We start from the raw sequence: 20,634 nt of genomic DNA, 5'->3' as shown, positions 1-20,634 counted from the left end.
TGTTTGCTCCTGCCTCGTTCGAAGTTTCAAACAACCGGCACCCCGGCTTGCTTAAGCAAAGACGCAAGTTTATCCCTGTGTTCCCCCTCCAGCAAGGCGAATGGTTTCCTCAGACCTCCTGTTGACCACCCGCGCAGCTCCATGCCAGTCTTCACGGCGGAAGCGTAGTTGTGCGATTCCAAGAACTTACAGATGGGCCAGATTTTAGCCCAGAGCTCCCTGCCACGCTTTAAATCTCCCTTCACGGCCACAGCGTCCCAAAGTTCCATGGAAAGCTCCGGAATGATATTGGTTGCTCCCCACACGGAACCCTTCGCACCGGCAGCGAGTCCGTAAAAGGTCAGCGTGTCCCATCCGTTGAAGGTCGTGACGCGATCCTCGCAGTTGAAGAGCAATTCGGTCAGGGCCGGGCCGTTCCCGGACGTGTCTTTCAGATATTTAACACCGACCTGAGAGAGGGAGGCGATCTGCTCGGGCTCGAGTGTCAGACCGCTCGCCGATGGGATATTATAGTACATTATCGGCAGCCCGCTTTCCTCGTGAATCTCTCGGAACAATTCCACCAGCTGGTCCAGGTTGACCGCGTCGTAGAAAGGGGGCACGACCATTACCGCGGATGCCCCTACCTGGGCGGCATGCTTTGCAAGGTCCACGCAGCGCTCCGTTGAGAGGTCGCCGGTGCCCGCGATAACCGGCACGCGGCCATTGGCAGACTTGACGCACTGTTCCACGAGCGTCTTGCGTTCGTCGATTGAAAGGGCGGGAAATTCTCCGGTGCTTCCCCCAGGGACGAGACCGTGTACGCCCGCTTTGATGAGTCTGTCAATGTGCTCACCCAAGGCGGCCAAGTCGATGGCTTTCTTGTCGGTGGTGTATGGTGTGATGAGGGCAACCATGATGCCCTTAAGTTCCTGGGGGGCCATTTTTGCCTCGAATAACAAGGAAAGATGTAGATGGGGGGGAGTGCGTAGAATACGGCCCTGAGAATTGGGTAGCCTCTACTCTGCGTTTGATGTGGACGGGTTGATCTGGATGATTTCTCGTCGTAATGCCAAGTACATGCAGGGGGTGTCTTGGCCTGGCAGTTCGTCTGTTATCTATTAGCCCATTTTTTCCTTCTTCCCGGAACCATGAAAGCTGGGGCCATTTAAAACAATGTAGAGTAAGGGTAGCCCAGACCTTGTCCACCGCCAGCTTCTCGAAAGAGCAAGATTCGCCGGTACCAGTTAGCAGCGGTTGTCTCGGGCCCCGACTGCATGCTCCGGGCGCGGTAACTTTCCCAACTTGGTAAATTGGTGCAGCAGTGTGTCCTAATCGGCTAGACTTGATTCCTTGGACTTTCCTCCTAATCAATTCACGGACACCCCGGAGAAGCTCAGGAATATTGAGCAATTTCCCCTTCTTTCCTCCCCCCCTGGGATACCTCTTTCTTTATTTTTCGGACCCGCTCGAATACGGAAGGACATAACGATTAAATTTGTGGGGATCTTGGGTCGAGAAGTTTATTTTGTCCTAAAATTGTCGTGTCCTTGCGTACTCGAATTACTTGTCTAGGGTTAGCATCATGCAGTGATTCTCTCCACCTCAAGGCACCGCGGCAAAGCCCGATGCTTTGGATGTCTTCGCGTCCGTTCACTCCCTCCGAGGCCCCTTCTTCAAAGTTGGTGAGCTAGCATAAGAGGCGGCAATAGGCGTGGGTGCGGATACACGGATGGCTTGGGGGGGGGGGGGGGGGCCCAAAAAAAACCCTTTTTTTTTTTTGGACTTATCGAGTTATTTCTCTTGTGTGGATGGGAAAAACGTACGGAGTGGGAGGTTCGCTTGTGCTGGGGGAGGATACGCGCCGGTGGACGGCTTCGGAGACGAGGCTTTCCAGTTCGTTGAGTTTGGGTATGACGCCCCTCGTTTCCATTATGCGATCGAATTCTTTCTATAAGCCGAACAGTTAATGTCAGTCCCTTCGACTTTTTCCGTAGAACCCCCCAACCAAGAGACTCCTCCGCTTCATACCTTACACATAGTCTCTAACCTCTCCACCATCGTCTTCCTCACCCCCTTCAGCAAATTGGGCGAATTCGCCCAATTTGCTGAAGGGGGTGAGGAAGACGATGGTGGAGAGGTTAGAGACTATGTGTAAGGTATGAAGCGGAGGAGTCTCTTGGTTGGGGGGTTCTACGGAAAAAGTCGAAGGGACTGACATTAACTGTTCGGCTTATAGAAAGAATTCGATCGCATAATGGAAACGAGGGGCGTCATACCCAAACTCAACGAACTGGAAAGCCTCGTCTCCGAAGCCGTCCACCGGCGCGTATCCTCCCCCAGCACAAGCGAACCTCCCACTCCGTACGTTTTTCCCATCCACACAAGAGAAATAACTCGATAAGTCCAAAAAAAAAAAAGAAAAAAAAAAAAAAAGTGCAAGATTCATTCGGGACCATGGATATGAGAGCGTACGTACCCTGCCAACGCCATAGCGAGCTTGAACTCATCCATCAAGATATTGAGAGCCAGTTCGACTCCCGCCTGTCCGTTGTACTATTATTCCCAGAATCTCGTCAGCACGGTCGATCGCAATCATGGATTCCGCCGTCAAGGCAGATGAAAGAAATCACTCACCGCCAAGCCCCAAATAGGTATTCTGCCCACAAAGCAATGCGTAGCTCCCAAGGCAAGCGCCTTGAAAATATCGGTTCCTCTCCTAATTCCCCCATCAACCGCGATGGGTATCCTCCCAGCCGCAGCCACTGCGCATTCTCTTAGCGTGTCGAGAGTTGCGGGCACGCTGTCAAGTTGGCGTCCGCCGTGGTTCGATATCACAACACCGTCGAGGCCATGCTTGATAGCCAGAGACACATCCTCAGCGGTGTAAACACCCTTGATCCAAATCTGGAGCTTCGTGGCCTTCCGCAGCCATGGAATCGTTTCCCAATCCAGACTGGGGTCGAACTCGTGCTTGTGGGAGGATTCGGATGTGATCTTGCCCCCACTGAGTTCCGACTTGCCGTCGGAGTTTAGATTTGGCCAAACAATGCCGTCGGGAAGTACAAAGTTGTTTCGGTACTCATTGAGACGCCTTCCGAGATAGGGGCAGTCGACGGAAAGAAAGACGGCTTTGCACCCAGCAACTGTAATTTTTTTTTTCTGTTAAGCTGTGCAATTCCCAGTGTTGGGTAGGACGAATAGAGTTCTATAACCACTAACCTTCTGCCCGTTGTAATATACTGAGCGTGGTTTCACGGTCCCTCAGAGCGCAGAACTGCATAAAATACGGATTCCCCGCTCCTTGAGCTGTAACGTTTTCGATGGACTCGGTGGCGTAGGAAGAGAGACCCATGCTTATGCCCATCTTCGCAGCTGCGCGAGATGTGGCAAGCTCACCGTCAGGGTGCGCGAGCTTGTGCATGGCAGCCGGGCTGAAGCCAAGGGGGAAGGCAGTCTTGACACCGAATATTTCGGACGACATATCGACATTATCAACATTCACCAAGATCCGAGGCCGGATTTTGTACCGACTATAGGCATCTTCGTTGTCACGGAGCCTGTAAAAAGAAGAAAAAAAATGGTTCAGTTATTCGTTTCTGTCCGAAGAAAGGAATTGCTCCTAGATGTTTAAGCCCTCCCGTAGGATCGCAAAGGCTAAATAAAGGGCAGGATAGGAGAATTGCGTTTGCTCCCGTAAGCCTGGGTGGGAATGGGAATGAGCACGGGGAAGTTATCTTACGTCTCCAAGTCCATGGCCCCGCCATTGAAATAATCTAGTGTTTGTTTTATTAGACCCCGGGTTCCTTCGATCTGGTAGTGCGAAACGTAGCCTCTGGATATTTGCTTGTTCACGCACCTCGATACATCTTGGGGAGCTTCTTGCTCCCCAGCTCCTTCAGATCGGAGACGGTGTGCACATGGGGGTCATAACTCACGCCGCGGTTCGCCATGATCAGTTGTGTCTATCTACGGCCGAAGGAAAAGAAGTGAAGTAGCGAACTAGAAGTTTAGGGCAGGTCGTTTTGTGTGAGATCCGATTTTCGACCGACTTATCCTCGACTCTGAGAATGTTTCTATGCAGATAAAAACTTCGAGAACCTAGGGCCATGGAGCTGTTATCTGAGCTGAGCCTTGGAAATTAATCGTCGTTTCTAGCCACCGTGTATCTCATACGATAAAGTCGATCCCGCCATTGCATTTTCGTTTTCTAGATCTACAACACGCTAGAAGGCCCCCGCGTGGTTTTCCCGGCATAACTTTCCTAGAATGTCGGGAGCCCATGTCGCTCCCAATCCCCTCGTCCCGAATTGACAATCTCCGGTCCACCCGCGGTACGCCTCGCCAGGGCAATTCCCTATTTCCCCGCGATAAAAGGCAACCCCGTAAAATGTCGACTAAAATTCATCAATGATGGATCCACCTTCCTGATTAGTTGCCTGCTATCGGCACCTAGGTGTCAGCCTTTATCTTCTGTGGTGTATATCTTGAACTGCTGTGAGTGAGTGATGGGGTACTCGGATCACGTATCCCTTGGTAAAAACAAGCAGTGTATCCAGTCAGGGCAATGAGATCTTATCGAGTCGCAGTGAGCGCACTCCCAAGGAGCCGGACAATGGTACGGCCATCGGGTTCCTTGGCACCCTCCCCATCGCTTCCAATCATGGCTCAGCCCATTCGAGCATACACGCCCTGGCCAACGAGTCATGAGAAGATTGCAGAGCCCAAACCCACAAACAACTTTATCGGCAACAAGTTCACGGTTTCGTCTGCGTCGTCCTGGATAGATGTCCACGACCCTGCTACTAATAATCTTGTTACGCGTGTCCCCGAGTCCACGGATGAGGAACTAGCCGCTGCTGTCAAGTCGGCGCAGGATGCTTTCCCTGGTTGGAAGAATACCTCAATCATCCGCCGACAGCAGCTCATGTTCAATTTCACACGTCTCATACGCGAGAATAAGGATAGGCTTGCCGCCGCCATCACCTTGGAGCAGGGAAAGACCCTCGCCGATGCCCACGGAGATGTGCTGAGAGGCCTGCAGGTTGCCGAGAGCGCGTGCGGCATCACGACTCAGCTTACTGGAGAGGTTTTGGAGGTTGCCAAGGATATGGAGACCCGCAGCTACCGCGAGCCTTTGGGAGTCACCGCAGCAATTTGTCCATTCAGTAAGGGGTCTTTTTCTTTCCTTTTCTTTTTTTTTTTTTTTTTTTTTTTTTTTTTTTTGATGACTACTTTATGAACAGTGATCCCTGATCTTTTGCAGAGTCCAAGACTGACTTAAGCTTCTCTCTTAGACTTCCCGGCTATGATTCCTCTCTGGTCCATTCCCATTGCAACCGTTACAGGAAACACGCTCATCCTCAAGCCCTCCGAACGCACCCCCGGGGCTGCTATGATCTTGGCAGAACTTATAAAAGAAGCTGGCTTCCCCGATGGCGTCGTCAATATCATCCATGGAACCCATCGCGCGGTCAACTTTATCCTTGATGAACCCGCTATTAAGGCCATCAGCTTCGTTGGAGGAAACACCGCCGGCGAGTACATCTACACCCGCGGTTCCGCCAACGGGAAGAGGGTGCAGGCGAATCTCGGGGCCAAGAACCACGCTGTTGTTCTTCCCGATTGCAGCAAGGCGAGCACCATCAACTCTGTTATAGGTGCTGCCTTCGGTGCTGCCGGCCAGCGATGCATGGCTCTGAGCACTCTTGTTCTCGTTGGCCCCGAGACTCAATCGTGGATCGGCGATCTCGTCGAAGCCGCCAAGGGACTAAGGGTCGACGGCGGCTTTGAAGAGGGCGCTGACCTAGGCCCTGTAATCAGTCCCCAGAGCAAAGTGCGGATCGAGGGACTTATTGCGTCCGCGACGGAGGAAGGTGCAACTATCGCCTTGGACGGGCGCAATTATGCACTGCCAAAGTACCCGAATGGTAACTTCATCGGCCCGACCATCATCACGGGTGTTCAGCCACATATGAAGTGTTACAAAGAGGAAATCTTCGGTCCAGTACTTTGCGTGCTCGAGGCTGATTCTTTAGAGGCTGCCACCGCGTTGGTCAATAAGAATGAATACGGCAACGGCGTTGCCATTTTCACCAATTCCGGGCCCAAGGCCAGTTGGTTCCAGAAGAATATTGAGGCAGGTCAAGTGGGAGTGAACGTTCCTATACCTGTGCCTCTGCCAATGTTCAGCTTCACTGGAAATAAGAAGAGCATCGCGGGAGGTGGCGTGAGTACTTTCTACGGAAAGCCGAGTCTGAGCTTTTACACCCAGACCAAGACCGTTACGAGTCTGTGGAGGAGGGCCCAAGAACAAGAGAAGCATGCCACGTCCACCAGCATGCCGACACAGAGCTGATTTGCAGATGAAAAGTTCTTGATGTTATGATTGTGCTGGGTAAGCCTGTAACTCATTAAAACAGAAAAGTTGGAATTGAAGCTGAGTTTGATATTGCTGCATTCCTCGGGCACCCCCGGTTACGCTAGCGCCAAATTTGTAGAAGAATTTTTCTTTCATTGTTTTTTTGCAATTCATGTTAAATATCTGTAATGGGCAATCTATTAAGGAATGGCAAACATGCTTCCTGCTAATTACTACTAATATTTTACTCAATTTGTGGTATACACAGATATGACTCCATCGTAACGGCGGGAAGAGGCGGTTGAACAAGTACGCATTCTGTACCCACACATGTATCCGACGGTTGACGACTAAATTGGAGTTGTTGTGTGGCAAGAGAACGGATTCGATATCACAATGACTGATCAGTGAGGGATCTCGATGGGAACACGTCAGGTCGACAGATCCGCTAATTACTTTCTGGAATCTCAGACACTCACTCACCCTTGTCCAAAACGCGTCGTTTCTTCATCTTCTAATCTTAGGAATAGCGTTCCTAGCACCGCGGGGATGGTTGAGATCATAAGACCAGGAAAGTCGAAACGGGAAAGCTACCGCGGTGAAAGGACACCTTCCAGATCAGGTAAGGCTTGTCTAACGAAATTGCCACTTGATATGATGGCCGACCATCTGAAGGAGCGGGGTTCTGTGGGATTCAATCGACGCTGTCATGCCCTGGCCCTGTGTCGGGAGTTGGGCAAAGTCCTATCTTTGCATGATGCATGAATTTCTAATGGGCAATTTTTTGTCGAAATTGTCATGATCTCAGGGGTGAACCTTGCGGCCATAGAGAGGTTTGTCCCGATGGCTCTTTCCTACGTCTATTCCTTAGCACTCGTCAGACTGCCTTGAGTAGAGAGTAGCGACGAGCAGTGGAGTTCTCAAGATTTCATTTTCCGAGGGTCGTGGTCGGTTTTGAATCCGTTAGTTTAGACCAATCTGGACTGGTAAAACCATGGGCACATAGAGCTGAAGAGAGTCTGATGTTCATCTCATAAAAATCGATAAGCCGAATACACCCTGTTATAAGCGTTTCGATACCAGACTCTATGCTCGTGGACTCCTGTTCATTTCGTAGCTATGAGACGTGGAATGGGCTGCCGTCCGCATGTTTGCTCGGAGCTTGATATGGTGCTATCGGAAATCCATCCGATGGTGGTGGCCTCCCTCCACTTTCCCCCAACGAGCATCATAGTGAGATACAAGGCCTGGAGGTAAACTCGGGAAAGCACCCGGTGCGAAGCCCCGTGGGCACGGTATTTGAAGGAACCCTGCGGACGCCTGTCTCCCGACAAAATTTACAATACTCTTTATCTTGCAAGCAATCGAAATCGCCGAACACTTCAATCCTGACTGGCCCTAGCCGCAATCGCACGACATACGGCCTACGAAGCAAACCATTTGACACCTCATCACGGTGCCCATCCCATGATAACACTCCTCCACTATGGCAGTCAACGTCAAGAAATACCAGCTTCCCCCGACGGCACTCGTACCAAACTCCCCTAAGTCCTTATTGCATTACCCTGCCTTCTTTAAAGAGTCTGAATGCACACCCAAGCACGTTTACAGTATCTTGAAAGGCAATGGCTGGCGAGCCCGTTGGCTTGTCCGCTATGGCCGAAACCAAGTTTCTCACTATCACTCCGGGGTCCATGAGTGCATGGTGGTCCTTTCCGGATCAGCCAAGATCCTGTTCGGCGTTGCCGACCTCGGTGACGAAGGCGAGCACGGATCTGGCGAGAGCAGGGTCCCAGAGGAGGGCGGCCTCCTGCTAGAGGCCCACGTAGGCGACGTTTTCATCTTGCCCGCAGGTCTGGCGCACAAGACGCACCATCCCAACCCGGCCGCTGAGCTCTTGAGACTTTCGCCTGGCGACGGCCATGACGTTAGCGACGAGGATATGGAAGCGGCCATGGGCAAGATTCAGCTTTCGGGCTTTACTATGCTCGGCGCTTACCCCAAAAAGGGGAACGATTGGGACTTTGCCCTGGGCGGAGCCCATGAGGGAAGATATGAGGAAGTTTGGTCTGTACCTAACCCGGAGCTTGATCCGGTACTAGGGAACTCGGAGTACGGATTATGCACGCATTGGAGATCGGAGTAACGATGTAACTATATAGGTAGAAGTAGAAGAAATGTGAAATGAGAACGTACTAGCGTGTCCTCCTCGGGCGATTACGTCTCACTATGTACTCTTATGCCTAGACACTCGTGCGTATCGAGCTTGTATGTACATGCGCAAGGGCTATCTACGGCCATACGTCCTGTTTCATAAAACCCCTCCGCTAGCTACCCACCGTTCGTCTGTACATCATAAGGTGTGGTTGTATTAGTTTGATTATCCCCATACCCAGGAACTGCTGATGCATGATGGGTGGGAAATTGCCATCCTTTACATGTAGTCTTTGAATATGTTCATACTATTCGACATACAAATGATAACAAAATCTCTGAAAAGAGCACGCCTTCTTCTGCGCAGCTTAGGGCTCAGCTCGAATTTGAGTTGTCCGCACACGACCAGGCAGCCGACCCGCCGTTGGCTTTGTTGAGATCGATAATTCCGACAATGGAGCCATAGGTACCTGCCACCATTAGGAAAGTACCAGAAACGATGACAAAGACACTCCAGGCAACCATCATGTACCACCTCGGAGTCGGCCTAGTCTTGCCGCGGCTCCAGTTATCGTACAACCACATACAGCCCAAGGGCTGGAAGGACATGAGCGTGCCAAAGAGGGCGCCGATGAGGGACACCAACGCGCCGAAAACGGGGATACCGCTGGCGATGATGTAGGCGACGACGCCAACACCAAAGGTGGATCCGAGCCAGACAGCCCAGTGGGTGAACGTGTTGGATGTGAGGTGCTTCGATCCTCGCAGTGCGCGAACAAATATATACTTGCTGGCGAACTGATAGTATCTTGGGTATTAGCATGTTTCCGGCATATGATATTTTTCGCAAGCATCCGCCCAAGAGGGAACAAAACTTACGTGATAAACAATGACGCCGCTCACCAGCAAGCCAGGAAGAGCGATGCCGTAGGCTACTTTTTTGATGAGCTTTCCAGCAGAACCAAGAGCGGGAGACGCTACGTAAGAGCCACAGTAGTAATAAACGACACAGCCGACGGCAATGTACATGGACGTAACAAACGCCTGGCAAGTAAAGAGAGCCCTGTTGTAAAATGCCGGGTTGCGCATCTCCGCCACAATGGGGAAGAATCCGGGGACGCCAGAGAAGGAGAAGATGGTAGTGGCGATGGCGGATACGGCCTCGGTGAAGGAGGGATTGCCGACGAGTTTCCAGTCAGACTTCCAAGGCCCCGTTTGGGGTGCAGCTGATGGGCGTTCCTGAATGCCCACGGCGATAGTCACCATGATAACTAGCAATTTGCGCATTAGTATGGGATGAAATTGCACCGAGTATAAAGAATAATAACAATACTAATAAGGCGAATTTAACTGCTGGAAGAGCCATAGTACTTACCAGCAATGCAGACAGTAATCACGCCGGCCCACGCAGCCCAGGTCATCCGAGACAAAGTGCGAATGCTAGAGATTAGAAATGCGGCAATGGCAGCAACAACGACGAAGACGGCGGTGCAGGTTGCGTGGGACGAGATGGCGTTGAGCCCAGTGGCGGTGCTGACCATGCCTGATCCAGCGCAGAATGTCCAATCTAACAGAGCCAAGAGGCGGTATTCGATTAGTTCATGAGACAACGGGCCTTCGTGAAGTTTCCTTCCCTCTCGGTCGAGAGTAGAAAAGAATTACTTACAGATGCAGAGGGAAACAGCAAATGCCTCCTTTCCGATGCGGCCAAGCATCTTTCCAACAGCATCGTCAATTCCGTAGACCTCAGGGTGCCGTCGTTTGAAAGCACCGACAGTATAGCATGACCATGTAGTGATGCACGCAATACAAAGTATGCATATAACACCCGGAATCATTCCCAGAGTATTCAACACATCTGGAATACCGAGCACTCCGAGACCGAACTGTTGCTTTACCATAAGGGCGACCGTTCCCACCCATCCGACCTGTGCACGAAGGATTGTTGGTTATCTTCGTTACAGTTTCGCTTGTTCAGCTGGGCAGATATCGGCACTTACGTTTCGATAGTTTGGACCCTCCCGGGTAATCTGGCCAAAGACTGCGTCTTCAATCTCAACGGCTTCTCCCAAATCGGATTGTTCAGGCTTGGGAGGCATGTCCGAGTCCTTGCCATCGCCATCCTCCAGCCGCGTTGGCGAGAGTTTGGAAGAGGATTTCAGGGCAGCTTTCATGACGGTGAGTGAGAGATACCTTGGCAGGGGTTGCAGGTTGTAGAGATAAGATAGTGATAATAAATGACAAGCCGAAGGGAGTGCGATGGTTGTCTAAAATGACTTGGAGAGGAGGATTACGGGAAAACTTTTGGCCTTGAGGTTGGCGGATGCTGCGAGTATTATAGGAGGCCCGGCGACATGGCCCCGAGGCTCGGTGTGCCTATGAGAAACAAGACAGGGCTGTGAGCGAGATAGACACAACTCTACACACACGGTCTCTCTCGGTGTTACTAATCGACGCCCATTCCCCAGACAGGGGAAGTATGGGGTGCTTATCGGGCCACGCTAGTCCTGCCAAGATCCGGGGTAACCCCCATGCCGATATGGAGAGAGAGAGGGTGACGAAATTGGAATCTATTCCCGGCAAAGCTGGGGAGGTGTAACGATGCTGCCCGGTCTTTGGCATGATGTTCCCTTCCCCGGATAGGGGGCAATTCTTTGCGGGGTTCAGATGTGGATGCTTCGCCTCGTCTACTAATCATCTACTAATCCATAAACTACTTAGCACGCATCCCGATAAGTCCAGAGGAGTCTCGGGGCGTGCGTACCTTTTAGTATCGTAGAGAAACTGAAGCTTTGCGTAGTGGAATACCCCGAACCCCACTTTGAGATACGACCGTGCGTCTCCCTATCATTCAAACGCCACGGAGAACCTTTTCCCTCATTGTGTTTTCTCGATTTTCAATCTCATTTTGTCTCTCTTCCCCTTTCCTTTCCCAGCCCCACATTTTCTTTTTTGCCACGCAGCGAGTTGCTGAGTGTGATACGGGCATTTGAACGCGGGGACTAGGGAACCCTCCATCGATAATGCCGTGGAAACTCGGCTCCATGTTATTCGTAGAATTCACCCCTATCCCATAAGCTATAATGTCTACCGGATGTGGAACAGGAAGACAGCGTATGCGGAGGAGGCGGGCCTACAAAGCGTAAGCGCGCGAGCTTCCTCCCTCCTCCCCCGACGTAGAGACGGACTGTTCTCGAGCACTGACATCGGGCGCGGTCCTCCCAATGCTAGCTGCAAGAGATGCCGGGACCAAAAGATCAAATGTGATGGCGGAGAACCCTGCCAGCAGTGTCGTAAGCGCAACATCACCTGTCAATACGAAGACGAAGGTCAGACAGTTGTCATCCCGCAAAGGTTAGACGACACAGGCCGGGCCAATTTCCTAGACATCTCGTCTAATTTTCCCTTAGATATCTTACTGCTTTACAGGAGAGATTAGCAAACTTTGAAAGAGGAGCGTCTGAGTCAGTCTCTCCAAATGTGGTGCCTGATAGCACGAGTATTCCAGAAGCTTGTAAGTAGCATATCACCTGCTCTCTCCCTCTCACTTGCGATGATTGAGCAAACAACCAACAACGACCATGACAGACCCAACGAGTGAGAATATTACCTCGTAAGTTATGAGACACCCGTGACAGGTTTGTAGCTGAGCGCTGACTACCGCAGCGTCCTATCCCCTCATCAACCCGCCGAGGTACGAACGACAGGCGATGCACCACTCACCAACCCACTAGCCTTTCACCTCACTGATTGGATCTCGGGCCCTCGCGGAACAAAACGTTTGCTTCCCCGACCTACTCCCTCGCGTTGTCCTATTGTTATTCTGACTTTTTTTTTTGATACAGTTTTTATGGGAACATCGTCCAACTGGTCATTTGGTCGACGAACTCTGACCAGCCTACGAGGTTGTCACCGGAGAGCCGCTTCCGACCGAAGGCCTCGTCTTTGACGGAGAAGTCTACGACCTGGGCTGGGATGGGCAGCGATCGCCGGCGCCGGCACAGAATACCCAGAGTCTTCTCAATCTACCTTCCCAAGACTTCGCCATTCACCTTATCAACACCGTCAAATTTCACTGCGGTACGATGTTTTACTTGTTTGACGAGCAGCGTTTCATGGCTCAGTTCGCGTTATTCCACGAAACCTCAGGAAACCACCCCGACATCTCCCCGCTATGGTATGTACATTACCTGCTCATCCTAGCATTCGGCAAGGCTTTCGTTGTGCAGGTCAGCAAGTCGCCGAGGCCTCCAGGTGCCGAGTTTTTTGTCTGCGCGATGAAGCTCCTGCCGGACTTGAGCTTCTACAAAGGCGATCCGCACGAGAAAATACAAGTCCTTTGCTGCATCGCGCTATATTTGCAATGCATTCACTGCCGGCCGGCCGCCCATAACACCGTGAGCACCGCAGCAAACCCTTTAATAATGCCACGTACGACAGCTTCAGATGCTAACCCGTTTTTTCTTCGGCCCTTTAGATCGCCCGGGCTGTAAGCGTAGCCCTTGAGTGGGGGATGCATACCGAGATGATAAGTCCAGGCTTAAGCGACGAGTTTGTGAGCAAATCACACAGACTCTGGTGGACTGTGTATGTCCTTGAGCGCCGGATGTCATCCCTCGTCGGCGTTCCAATGACTGTCACGGAAGATTGCATATCTACCCCTTTATATATTTTTCCGGCGGATCAACAAAGAACAAATGCCTTACGCATACAAGTCAAATTGTGTCAGGTATTATGGAAAATAAACCAGAGTGAGCCCATGAGCCAATTTTCCAAATTAGCCACATAGGTATCGCTGACAGCAATCTCTTCTCAGCTGTGTATGGCGTCGATGGGCAGCTTGACGGCCGCTACTTGGACGCAACTAGGTCTGTTTTGAGAAGTATTGCGACAGTCGCGGCCCAGGTCAACAAGCACTTTGAAATTCACGCGAGTGAGACAGCCCTTGGGGTGTCCCGGACAGCTGCGTCCTTGCATCTTCAGCATCATCAGGTGGGGTTTGTCTCTGCACTCGTACAGCAGGACGATAGGCTCTAGCGCTAACGGTATTTGTGATGATACAGAGCATCGTCCTCACCACGAGGCCCCTCTTGTACATCTTCTTTCAATGTAGGGTCCGCCAGTCTTGGACACCCCCGATGCAATGGCTGCAGTCGGAGAGTATTAGAGGCCTTCTTCAAATATGCACTGAATCCGCACGTCAGAGTTTACGAATACTTACTACGTTACTGAGCCAAGGGTCCTTGGGTGAGTTCACACTCCATACTGCAGCGCCGAAGACAAGGTCAGTTCTTTTCTAACATGTGAACTTGAACTGAAGAAACATTCTTGCCCTTCGACCTCGATGCAACAGTGTCCTCATCTATGGCTATCTTAATGGCATCGACCATTGAACCCTCGCTAGTACCAGAACACACCATGTGGACCAAGTGCGGGTACGCGGTCCTAGAAGAAATGAGCTCTCGGGGAAGCGCCATCGCCAAGATGTACTGCGAGGAACTGAAGCAGCTCGACAGCCTACTGGACCAGCTCCCCTCGAAATACGACATGGAACCCGCCGTTGCGCTTGTCATGAGGGAGTGTTTGGATACTCCTACGGTGGAGAAGACGATGGACGAAGAAGCCGCTGCCGACGTCTTTGCGTATCCGTCACATACGACATCGGATTCTTGGATGGAGGACTTTGCGGCTGATTTCGAGCTCAGCGCGGAGCAGTTAATATGCTTAGCAGACTCGCTGAATGTTGTGGGATTAACGTAGCTGCAGCCGGCTGTCGATGTCGTGGCCCCAAGCATTGTCTTATTATAGGACATCCCAAAGGAACACCCGCCCAACCTTGCCTGGTTTCGACATGTCCCGGATTAAAGAGGCATGTTTTAAGAGCTCCATGTATAACTATCTCTTACTTAGTGAATATTCACATTCCTAGATTGCCCAGCTCAGCTGTGATACAGACAAATGGATGAGACCGTGTGGTCGATTCCTGCGAATGACGACTCCCGGAGAAACAATCGCAGTCAGTCATTGGACTAGATGAGTACCACTCCCAATAAAAGAATAACCAAACACCTATTTACTGTGTCTGAGGCCAGGGCACACAGCGAGGCCTTTGAACGCCCAACATCTATCTCTAGGCTTCCCGATCTGGAGTCGCGAGGCGAAAACCGTTAATGTATACAGTGTTGCAGGAACGGTGTGAGCAAGCGATGCATATCTTGATTGCAACCCACACCCTCGCAATATTGTCATGTACCCCGCACTTTTTTGCCCCTGATAGGATGCTGGAGGGGCGTTGGGTTCTGTGCGGTTTCCCCGGTTTCTCGCTACGGAATTTAACCCCGTAGCGTGGGGTCGGTGGCCTAGCCAAGTGGTACTACGGACTTACCATCCGATGCTAAGACTGCACACGGCATCGCCGTCATCGCGATCACAACAGACAGCCCATCTTCCGCTTGCATGCCAATTGATTGTTAGTATGGTATAGATGCGGAGGGGTAACTCCACACGGGGGAGCGGAACCGAGGCGATTATATGATGATACCGGAGGTTGTTTGACGTTATAAAAGGGGCGCAAGGGTATTCCTTGCTTATACCACCCGAGAGTGTGAATAACCAGTAGAGTCCGGGTTCTTACTTCCAAGCATTCGATTTGTCGTTTCATTCTGACCAACATGTCTTCCTACGTGGACACGAGACCTCTTGACGTTATCATCATCGGAGCAGGGTTTGGGGGCTGCTACCTGCTCCGCAAACTTCGACAGCAAGGCTTCCGCGCCGTCATCTACGAAGAAGGCCAAGGCCTTGGCGGCGTATGGTGGCACAACCGCTACCCCGGCGCTCGAGTTGACACCAATGTGCCCTACTACGAGTACTCTGATCCGGAGCTCTGGCAGGAATGGGAATGGTCCGAGGACTACCCCGGCCAGGCCGAAATCCTGCGCTACTTCGAGTTTGTCGATTCCAAGTGGGACCTTAAAAAGGACATCACCTTTGGCGCCAAGGTGACTGAGGCAAGTTTCGACCAGGTAGAGAATATGTGGACGATACGTACTGATCAGGGTCATGTCGCCACCGCCCCGTTCCTACTTCCGGCCATGGGGTTTGCGTCCAAGATGTACATCCCCGACCTTAAGGGACTAGAAACCTTTAACGGAAAGTCTTTCCATACTGCGAGGTGGCCCGATGAGCCTTTAGACCTCGCTGGAAAACGGGTTGGAATCATAGGCACCGGCGCGACAGGTGTTCAGTTGATTCAAGAGCTCGGCCCTAACGTGGGAAGCCTCGTCGTCTTCCAACGATCCCCGAACTACACCTTGCCGATGCGCCAACGATCCTGGGAGAGCGGATCCCGCAACAAAGATAACTACCCCGAGCTCTTTCAGGGGATGACGAAGTCCAAGGGCGGTTTCACATATCCCGTCACAGTCAAGCGCGCGGCGGACGATACGCCAGAGCAGCAGAGGGCCTTTTTCGAGCATTTATGGGCACATGGCGGGTTCGCCCCTTCACAAGCTAACTACTCCGATTTCATGACCGACGTCGAGGCCAACCGCGTGTTCTACAGATTTTGGCGCGACAAAGTGCGAGAGAGGATACGTAAGGAAGACTCGGAGTTGATCGAGAATCTCGCTCCCGAAAACCCGCCGTACCCGTTTAGCACGAAGCGGCCGTCCTTGGAGCAGAGGTTCTACGAGGTCTTCAACCAGGACAATGTCAAGATTGCAAACCTCAAGAAAAACCCCATCGACGAGGTTATTCCGGAGGGTGTGCGGATGGCGGACGGCACCATCCACGAACTGGACTATTTGATCCTCGCCACCGGATTCGATGCTGTGACGGGTGGCTTTAGTCGGCTCGACATTAGAGGGATGAAGGGCCGCAGGCTTAATCAAGAGTGGAGTGCCGGCTCCCGCACCTTCTTGGGTATGTCTACGTCAGGCTTCCTCAACATGTTCTACCTTTACGGGCCTCAGAGTCCCACGGCATCAGCCAACGGGCCCGTCATCACCGAGATCCAGGGCAACTGGATCATTAAGACGCTGACCCACCTCCGTGAGCGGGGATTCTCCCGGATCAACACCAAGATTGATGCCGAGATTGACTGGGCGCGGCAAACGAACGAGGCGTGCAACAAGACGCTCATGCCGCTCAACCAGACGTCGTGGTACATGGGTGCCAACGTTCCCGGCAAGACTCGTGAGCCGCTAAACTATTTCGGAGGCTTGCCTGCCTATCAGGAGGCGTTGGAACGATGTCTAGCGAGTGGATGGTCGGGCTACCACATCGAATAAGGGGGCGTTCAGTGCATGAACAACACATCGAGCTAAGTGTAGAGTGGTTTCCTTTTTCGCTGTTTCATGTCTATAGGCAGTGGTATAGTCGCCTGCATTATTCGTTGGACAGATCCTATTGAGCTTTGACGCCATCTCAGTTGAATGGACAAGACTGATCTTTGATGCCGCATCAACTTTTGACTTGAATTTATTATACCATTGTCTCTGGTGATGCTCCAGTTCTCTAGACGAACAAACCAATTCGCCGCGGGCGAAATTTGTGTAATAAAAATGTTGGGTACGAACGGTACCCCATCGACTCGAGGGTGTGTCAATTGGTCCAAAGCGGATTGTAAAAGGGTACTTCATCGAGCCGACAGTGTTTTCCCAGGTCAAGGACGATATGCTTATCTCGTGGGAGGAGATCTTTGGGCCTGTTGTAGTTATTTGCGAAAGCCATTCGAAGTGGCAACGTACGGGTTTAGAGCGGCAGTGTTTACTATCAAACCTTGAGAGGGCACACTAAGTTGGGAGTGAGATTGAAGTAGGGATGGTTTGGATTCATAGCAGCTAAGACTGTGATCTGCGAGTCCCTTTGGGCAGTGTCAAACAGAGTGGGATTGGGAGGGAGCCTAGGGAGGCGGGGTTGGAGGCTTACTCGTAGATCAAAGCTGTCTACGTGAATATGAGGAATTGTTTGCCATGATAGATTATCTGTCCCTTAATATCTAAACATACTCGATTGCCTGCTAGAAGCGTGTTAAAAGCAACTAAGTTGTAACTGTGTAATGATTCGCATGGTGTCGAAATGTGGCAGGCGAATATGATAACTCTGCAATCACGACGTACTGTGGCTACGGTACCGGGGATAATGAGTGCACTCTCTTGTCCGACGTGAGCCGTTTGCGTTTTCTCGGGGGCTGGGGCGTCACTCTCATCAGGGTCACTCCGAGCGTCTACCAACGGACTTTGGCACTCTCTACGGCTGCCCTCAGTCCGGGCGTCACTCCGTCGCACGAATGCCTACCAGGCCCGGCAAATACCTCGTGCCTTTTCGGCATCAAAAATGCTTACCTTCCCTTTTGTTCCGTCAGCGACACGTCTTCCAGCAATCACAGCCATTTAATTCCTTGCCTTGACAGCCTTGCCAGGTCCCAGCGTCGCTTACGACCAGTTTCGTTGAATGTCTTCGACAAAAAATTGATCAATAGAGGCGTCCTACTCGGGAGAATGTGAAGTTATCCTATTTAAGAACACGCGTGTAGACACTAAGACACTCCAGCCTGTGCGTCGAGACTACTTTGATGGGCTGAGACTGCAGAGGTGCAGACTGACTTGTAGTGGTCATAGGTTGGGCACCAAGTCCTTCGGGTTGCTGTCGGATCTAGAATGCGTCCATGTCCTGCTTATTGGGCAAACTCCTCATCTTGTGCATACATATGCAAGCCGCTGGCGGGCTGCCTAAAACGAGCCTTGGGAAAGGAAGCTGGATGAGATTTTCAATGTCTTCAGGTAAACACCTGAAGTTCGGTCCGGTTGGTACCAAAGGACGTGGTCTTATATGCTGGAATTCGACAACAACTGAAACGAGATGACAGAGGGCTTAAAAGATCATGTTAAACTACGGGATCTGATGCTGGCTAGTAGGGCCCAAGCGATGGGGTGATTGGCCCCTTCGCTACCTGTAAGGAGCACTTCATCCCTCGGTCCTGTAACCAAAATCTGGGTCAGGCATCAATGCGACGGAACAAAGTTCTCAGAACTCTTCTTTTAAAGCCTTCCAAGGCCAACTACGACACCAATTAGCACCCCTAAAGTATCTCATTCACTCCTTTCGTATTCAAGTTACTGCCCTAGAGCAGAAGTCTGTTACCATGGAAGAAAGTCTCCTCTCCTTTACGTCCGCTATTATTAGCATCCTCACTTTCGCCGCCGCCATCGTCGTCTGGCTAAATCAGCATTTTCACGTGGCCATAATGCTGGATGATGAGCTAGTTGAAATGACAATAACGGTGATACAATCCAGCCGCGAGAGCCTTGATTACCTCAGTTTATACGATAGGACTGCTAGGTTCCGGCGCAAAATATTCGCGGAGAACCTTGGCCGATTATATAGTTTAGAGCTGGGAAGTATGGAAATCCTACTACGATTCCTCAGAAGATCGAGAGTCCCAAGGATCTTCACGTGGGAGAAGAAAAGGGACCAATTGAAGCAGAATCTGAGTGAGCTGAAACGGCTGAGGTCAACGATCTTTGATATTCTACACTTTGATATTTCACTGTGAGTATCTGCATCACAATCCTCAAAATCAGAACTGAATGGTTACTATTAGGAAGATCAACGATTCTCAGGATGAGTTGAAATCGAGCCTCGACGAACTGCATTTCATAATGCAATACAGACCTCACGAATCACTTCAAGATCTACTTAAACGTCCCGCCCAAGAGCCGGCACAAGCGCGAACTAGAGAGCGAACTCGAGAGACAACCCCAGAGCAAGCCCAAGAAGGAACTAAACAACCAAGCAAGCAGCCGACTGAAGAGCCGGTCCCGCAGCCCGTACAAGAACTACCCCACGGACAAACGCAACGAGGCCCCAAGAGTCTTTTCGAAATGGCAGATCTGCCTCAATCCCGATCGCAGGACCAAGGCCTCATAGATGTGCAAGAACAACTCTCAAACAACAAAAAGCAAATCATCACTGTGATAGAGGAACTCCAACATGCGCTGAGGGGATTCCTCGAGAGAGACAGAATACGTCCTTCACCAATGCCTCTTGTCGTTGCGGTCCTTACCTTCTACGTCATTGACCAGCTAGGGAGTGTGCCTCTCAAATTGTGGCAGATAATTGACTGGCTGTGGTTACAGATACTTTATCTGAGGCCAAATTCGCGCCGCTCTGTAGCGCGTGATCATGAAGCTGACCATGAAGCTGTTGAAATGCGTGTGGCATAGTCATCGATTTAGAGAAAGACGGCCCGTACGGCTTATACGAGCAACTGTCACGGTACTTGTCACGGTACTCGTCACTGGACGGCATCACGCTCTTGTCCAAGTCGCGAGTCACGAGAGACGGACGTCTCAGACGACAACGCGCTAAAAAAAATCTGTCCCATAAGCCATGTCTACGAGACGTGGGACATCAAGGCAACGTACGCGGGGGAGGCGGGCGCCCAAGGCGTGAGCGTGCGCGAACCTACTCGTTGGCACCCATAGAGGCCGGCTGTTTCCGGGCACTGATACCGTATGCTAGCTGCAAGGCATGTCGGAACCAAAAGCTCAGATATGACGGCGGACACTCTTGCACAACATTACCTGCCAACACGAAGGGGACCATCGGAAGTTGTCATCATCTCGCCAAGCTTGGGCGATAGACGCCAGCCCCATTTCGTAGATGTGTCTTGTCGAATCTTCTATCAGATATTTCGCTTTTTTTACGAGGGTTACTGGCACACTCTCAAGAGGAATGTCCGAGTCAGTCTCTCCAAGCACGGTGCCTGATAACATGCACATTCCAGAAGCTTGTAGGTAACATTGTGCTACCTCTCTCTCACCCTCTCACCTTTTTTCCCTGTATTTCTCACGTTTCTTCTTCTCTTTTTCATTTTATTTTTGACTCTGATAGTGAAATGTGTATCCTTCGAAAATTTATGTGGAGGCCCACAAGGAGGCTGATGCCAGAGGCCTAGGGCCTTCGCTACCGCAAGTGGAACTTTGATTTGCCCTTCGATAGCAGATTTACCTTGACTTCCGTGGCGCAAATTCCAACTCACCGTGGATGATGGACAAATGGAACGCTCCGAGGCCCATCCATGGAGTTGGGGAGCGAGGACACCAAAGACTCGACTTCTTTGTGCCGAGGTGAAT

At 51.4% G+C, this 20,634-nt stretch overlaps 4 protein-coding genes and 4 pseudogenes across 4 annotated transcripts; 5 read left to right on the top strand and 3 right to left on the bottom strand.

The window, feature by feature from the left end:
* Positions 1-26: 26 nt before the first annotated feature.
* On the bottom strand, positions 27-923 carry SAPIO_CDS2328 (annotated as a pseudogene; the record flags this gene model as incomplete).
* A 1,088-nt stretch (positions 924-2,011) lies between these two features.
* SAPIO_CDS2327 (uncharacterized protein) lies at positions 2,012-3,932 on the bottom strand (the record flags this gene model as incomplete). The annotated part of the gene is made up of 6 exons (XM_016785376.1): positions 2,012-2,087; positions 2,459-2,535; positions 2,617-3,125; positions 3,202-3,539; positions 3,722-3,755; positions 3,839-3,932. The coding sequence occupies 6 exons, from the start codon at positions 3,930-3,932 to the stop codon at positions 2,012-2,014; spliced, it is 1,128 nt and encodes a 375-aa protein (XP_016644752.1).
* Positions 3,933-4,642: 710 nt separating this feature from the next.
* Positions 4,643-6,337, top strand: SAPIO_CDS2326 (Methylmalonate-semialdehyde dehydrogenase [acylating], mitochondrial; the record flags this gene model as incomplete). The annotated part of the gene is made up of 2 exons (XM_016785375.1): positions 4,643-5,147; positions 5,277-6,337. 2 exons carry the CDS (start codon positions 4,643-4,645, stop codon positions 6,335-6,337), a joined length of 1,566 nt encoding a protein of 521 aa, XP_016644751.1.
* A 1,705-nt stretch (positions 6,338-8,042) lies between these two features.
* On the top strand, positions 8,043-8,486 carry SAPIO_CDS2325 (annotated as a pseudogene; the record flags this gene model as incomplete).
* A 383-nt stretch (positions 8,487-8,869) lies between these two features.
* On the bottom strand, positions 8,870-10,668 carry SAPIO_CDS2324 (uncharacterized protein; the record flags this gene model as incomplete). The annotated part of the gene is made up of 5 exons (XM_016785374.1): positions 8,870-9,292; positions 9,374-9,765; positions 9,870-10,061; positions 10,161-10,422; positions 10,495-10,668. The coding sequence occupies 5 exons, from the start codon at positions 10,666-10,668 to the stop codon at positions 8,870-8,872; spliced, it is 1,443 nt and encodes a 480-aa protein (XP_016644750.1).
* A 1,407-nt stretch (positions 10,669-12,075) lies between these two features.
* On the top strand, positions 12,076-14,254 carry SAPIO_CDS2323 (annotated as a pseudogene; the record flags this gene model as incomplete).
* A 911-nt stretch (positions 14,255-15,165) lies between these two features.
* On the top strand, positions 15,166-16,785 carry SAPIO_CDS2322 (annotated as a pseudogene; the record flags this gene model as incomplete).
* Positions 16,786-18,641: 1,856 nt separating this feature from the next.
* SAPIO_CDS2321 (uncharacterized protein) lies at positions 18,642-19,426 on the top strand (the record flags this gene model as incomplete). Its single annotated transcript, XM_016785373.1, has 2 exons — positions 18,642-18,990; positions 19,170-19,426. 2 exons carry the CDS (start codon positions 18,642-18,644, stop codon positions 19,424-19,426), a joined length of 606 nt encoding a protein of 201 aa, XP_016644749.1.
* Between the last annotated feature and the right edge of the window lie 1,208 nt (positions 19,427-20,634).

This window comes from Scedosporium apiospermum (genome assembly GCF_000732125.1).
Source record: "Scedosporium apiospermum strain IHEM 14462 chromosome Unknown SEQ_SAPIO_0086, whole genome shotgun sequence".
Taxonomy (NCBI): domain Eukaryota; kingdom Fungi; phylum Ascomycota; class Sordariomycetes; order Microascales; family Microascaceae; genus Scedosporium; species Scedosporium apiospermum.
Note: the sequence above shows the minus strand (reverse complement) of the source record. Positions and strands in the feature narration are given on the sequence as shown.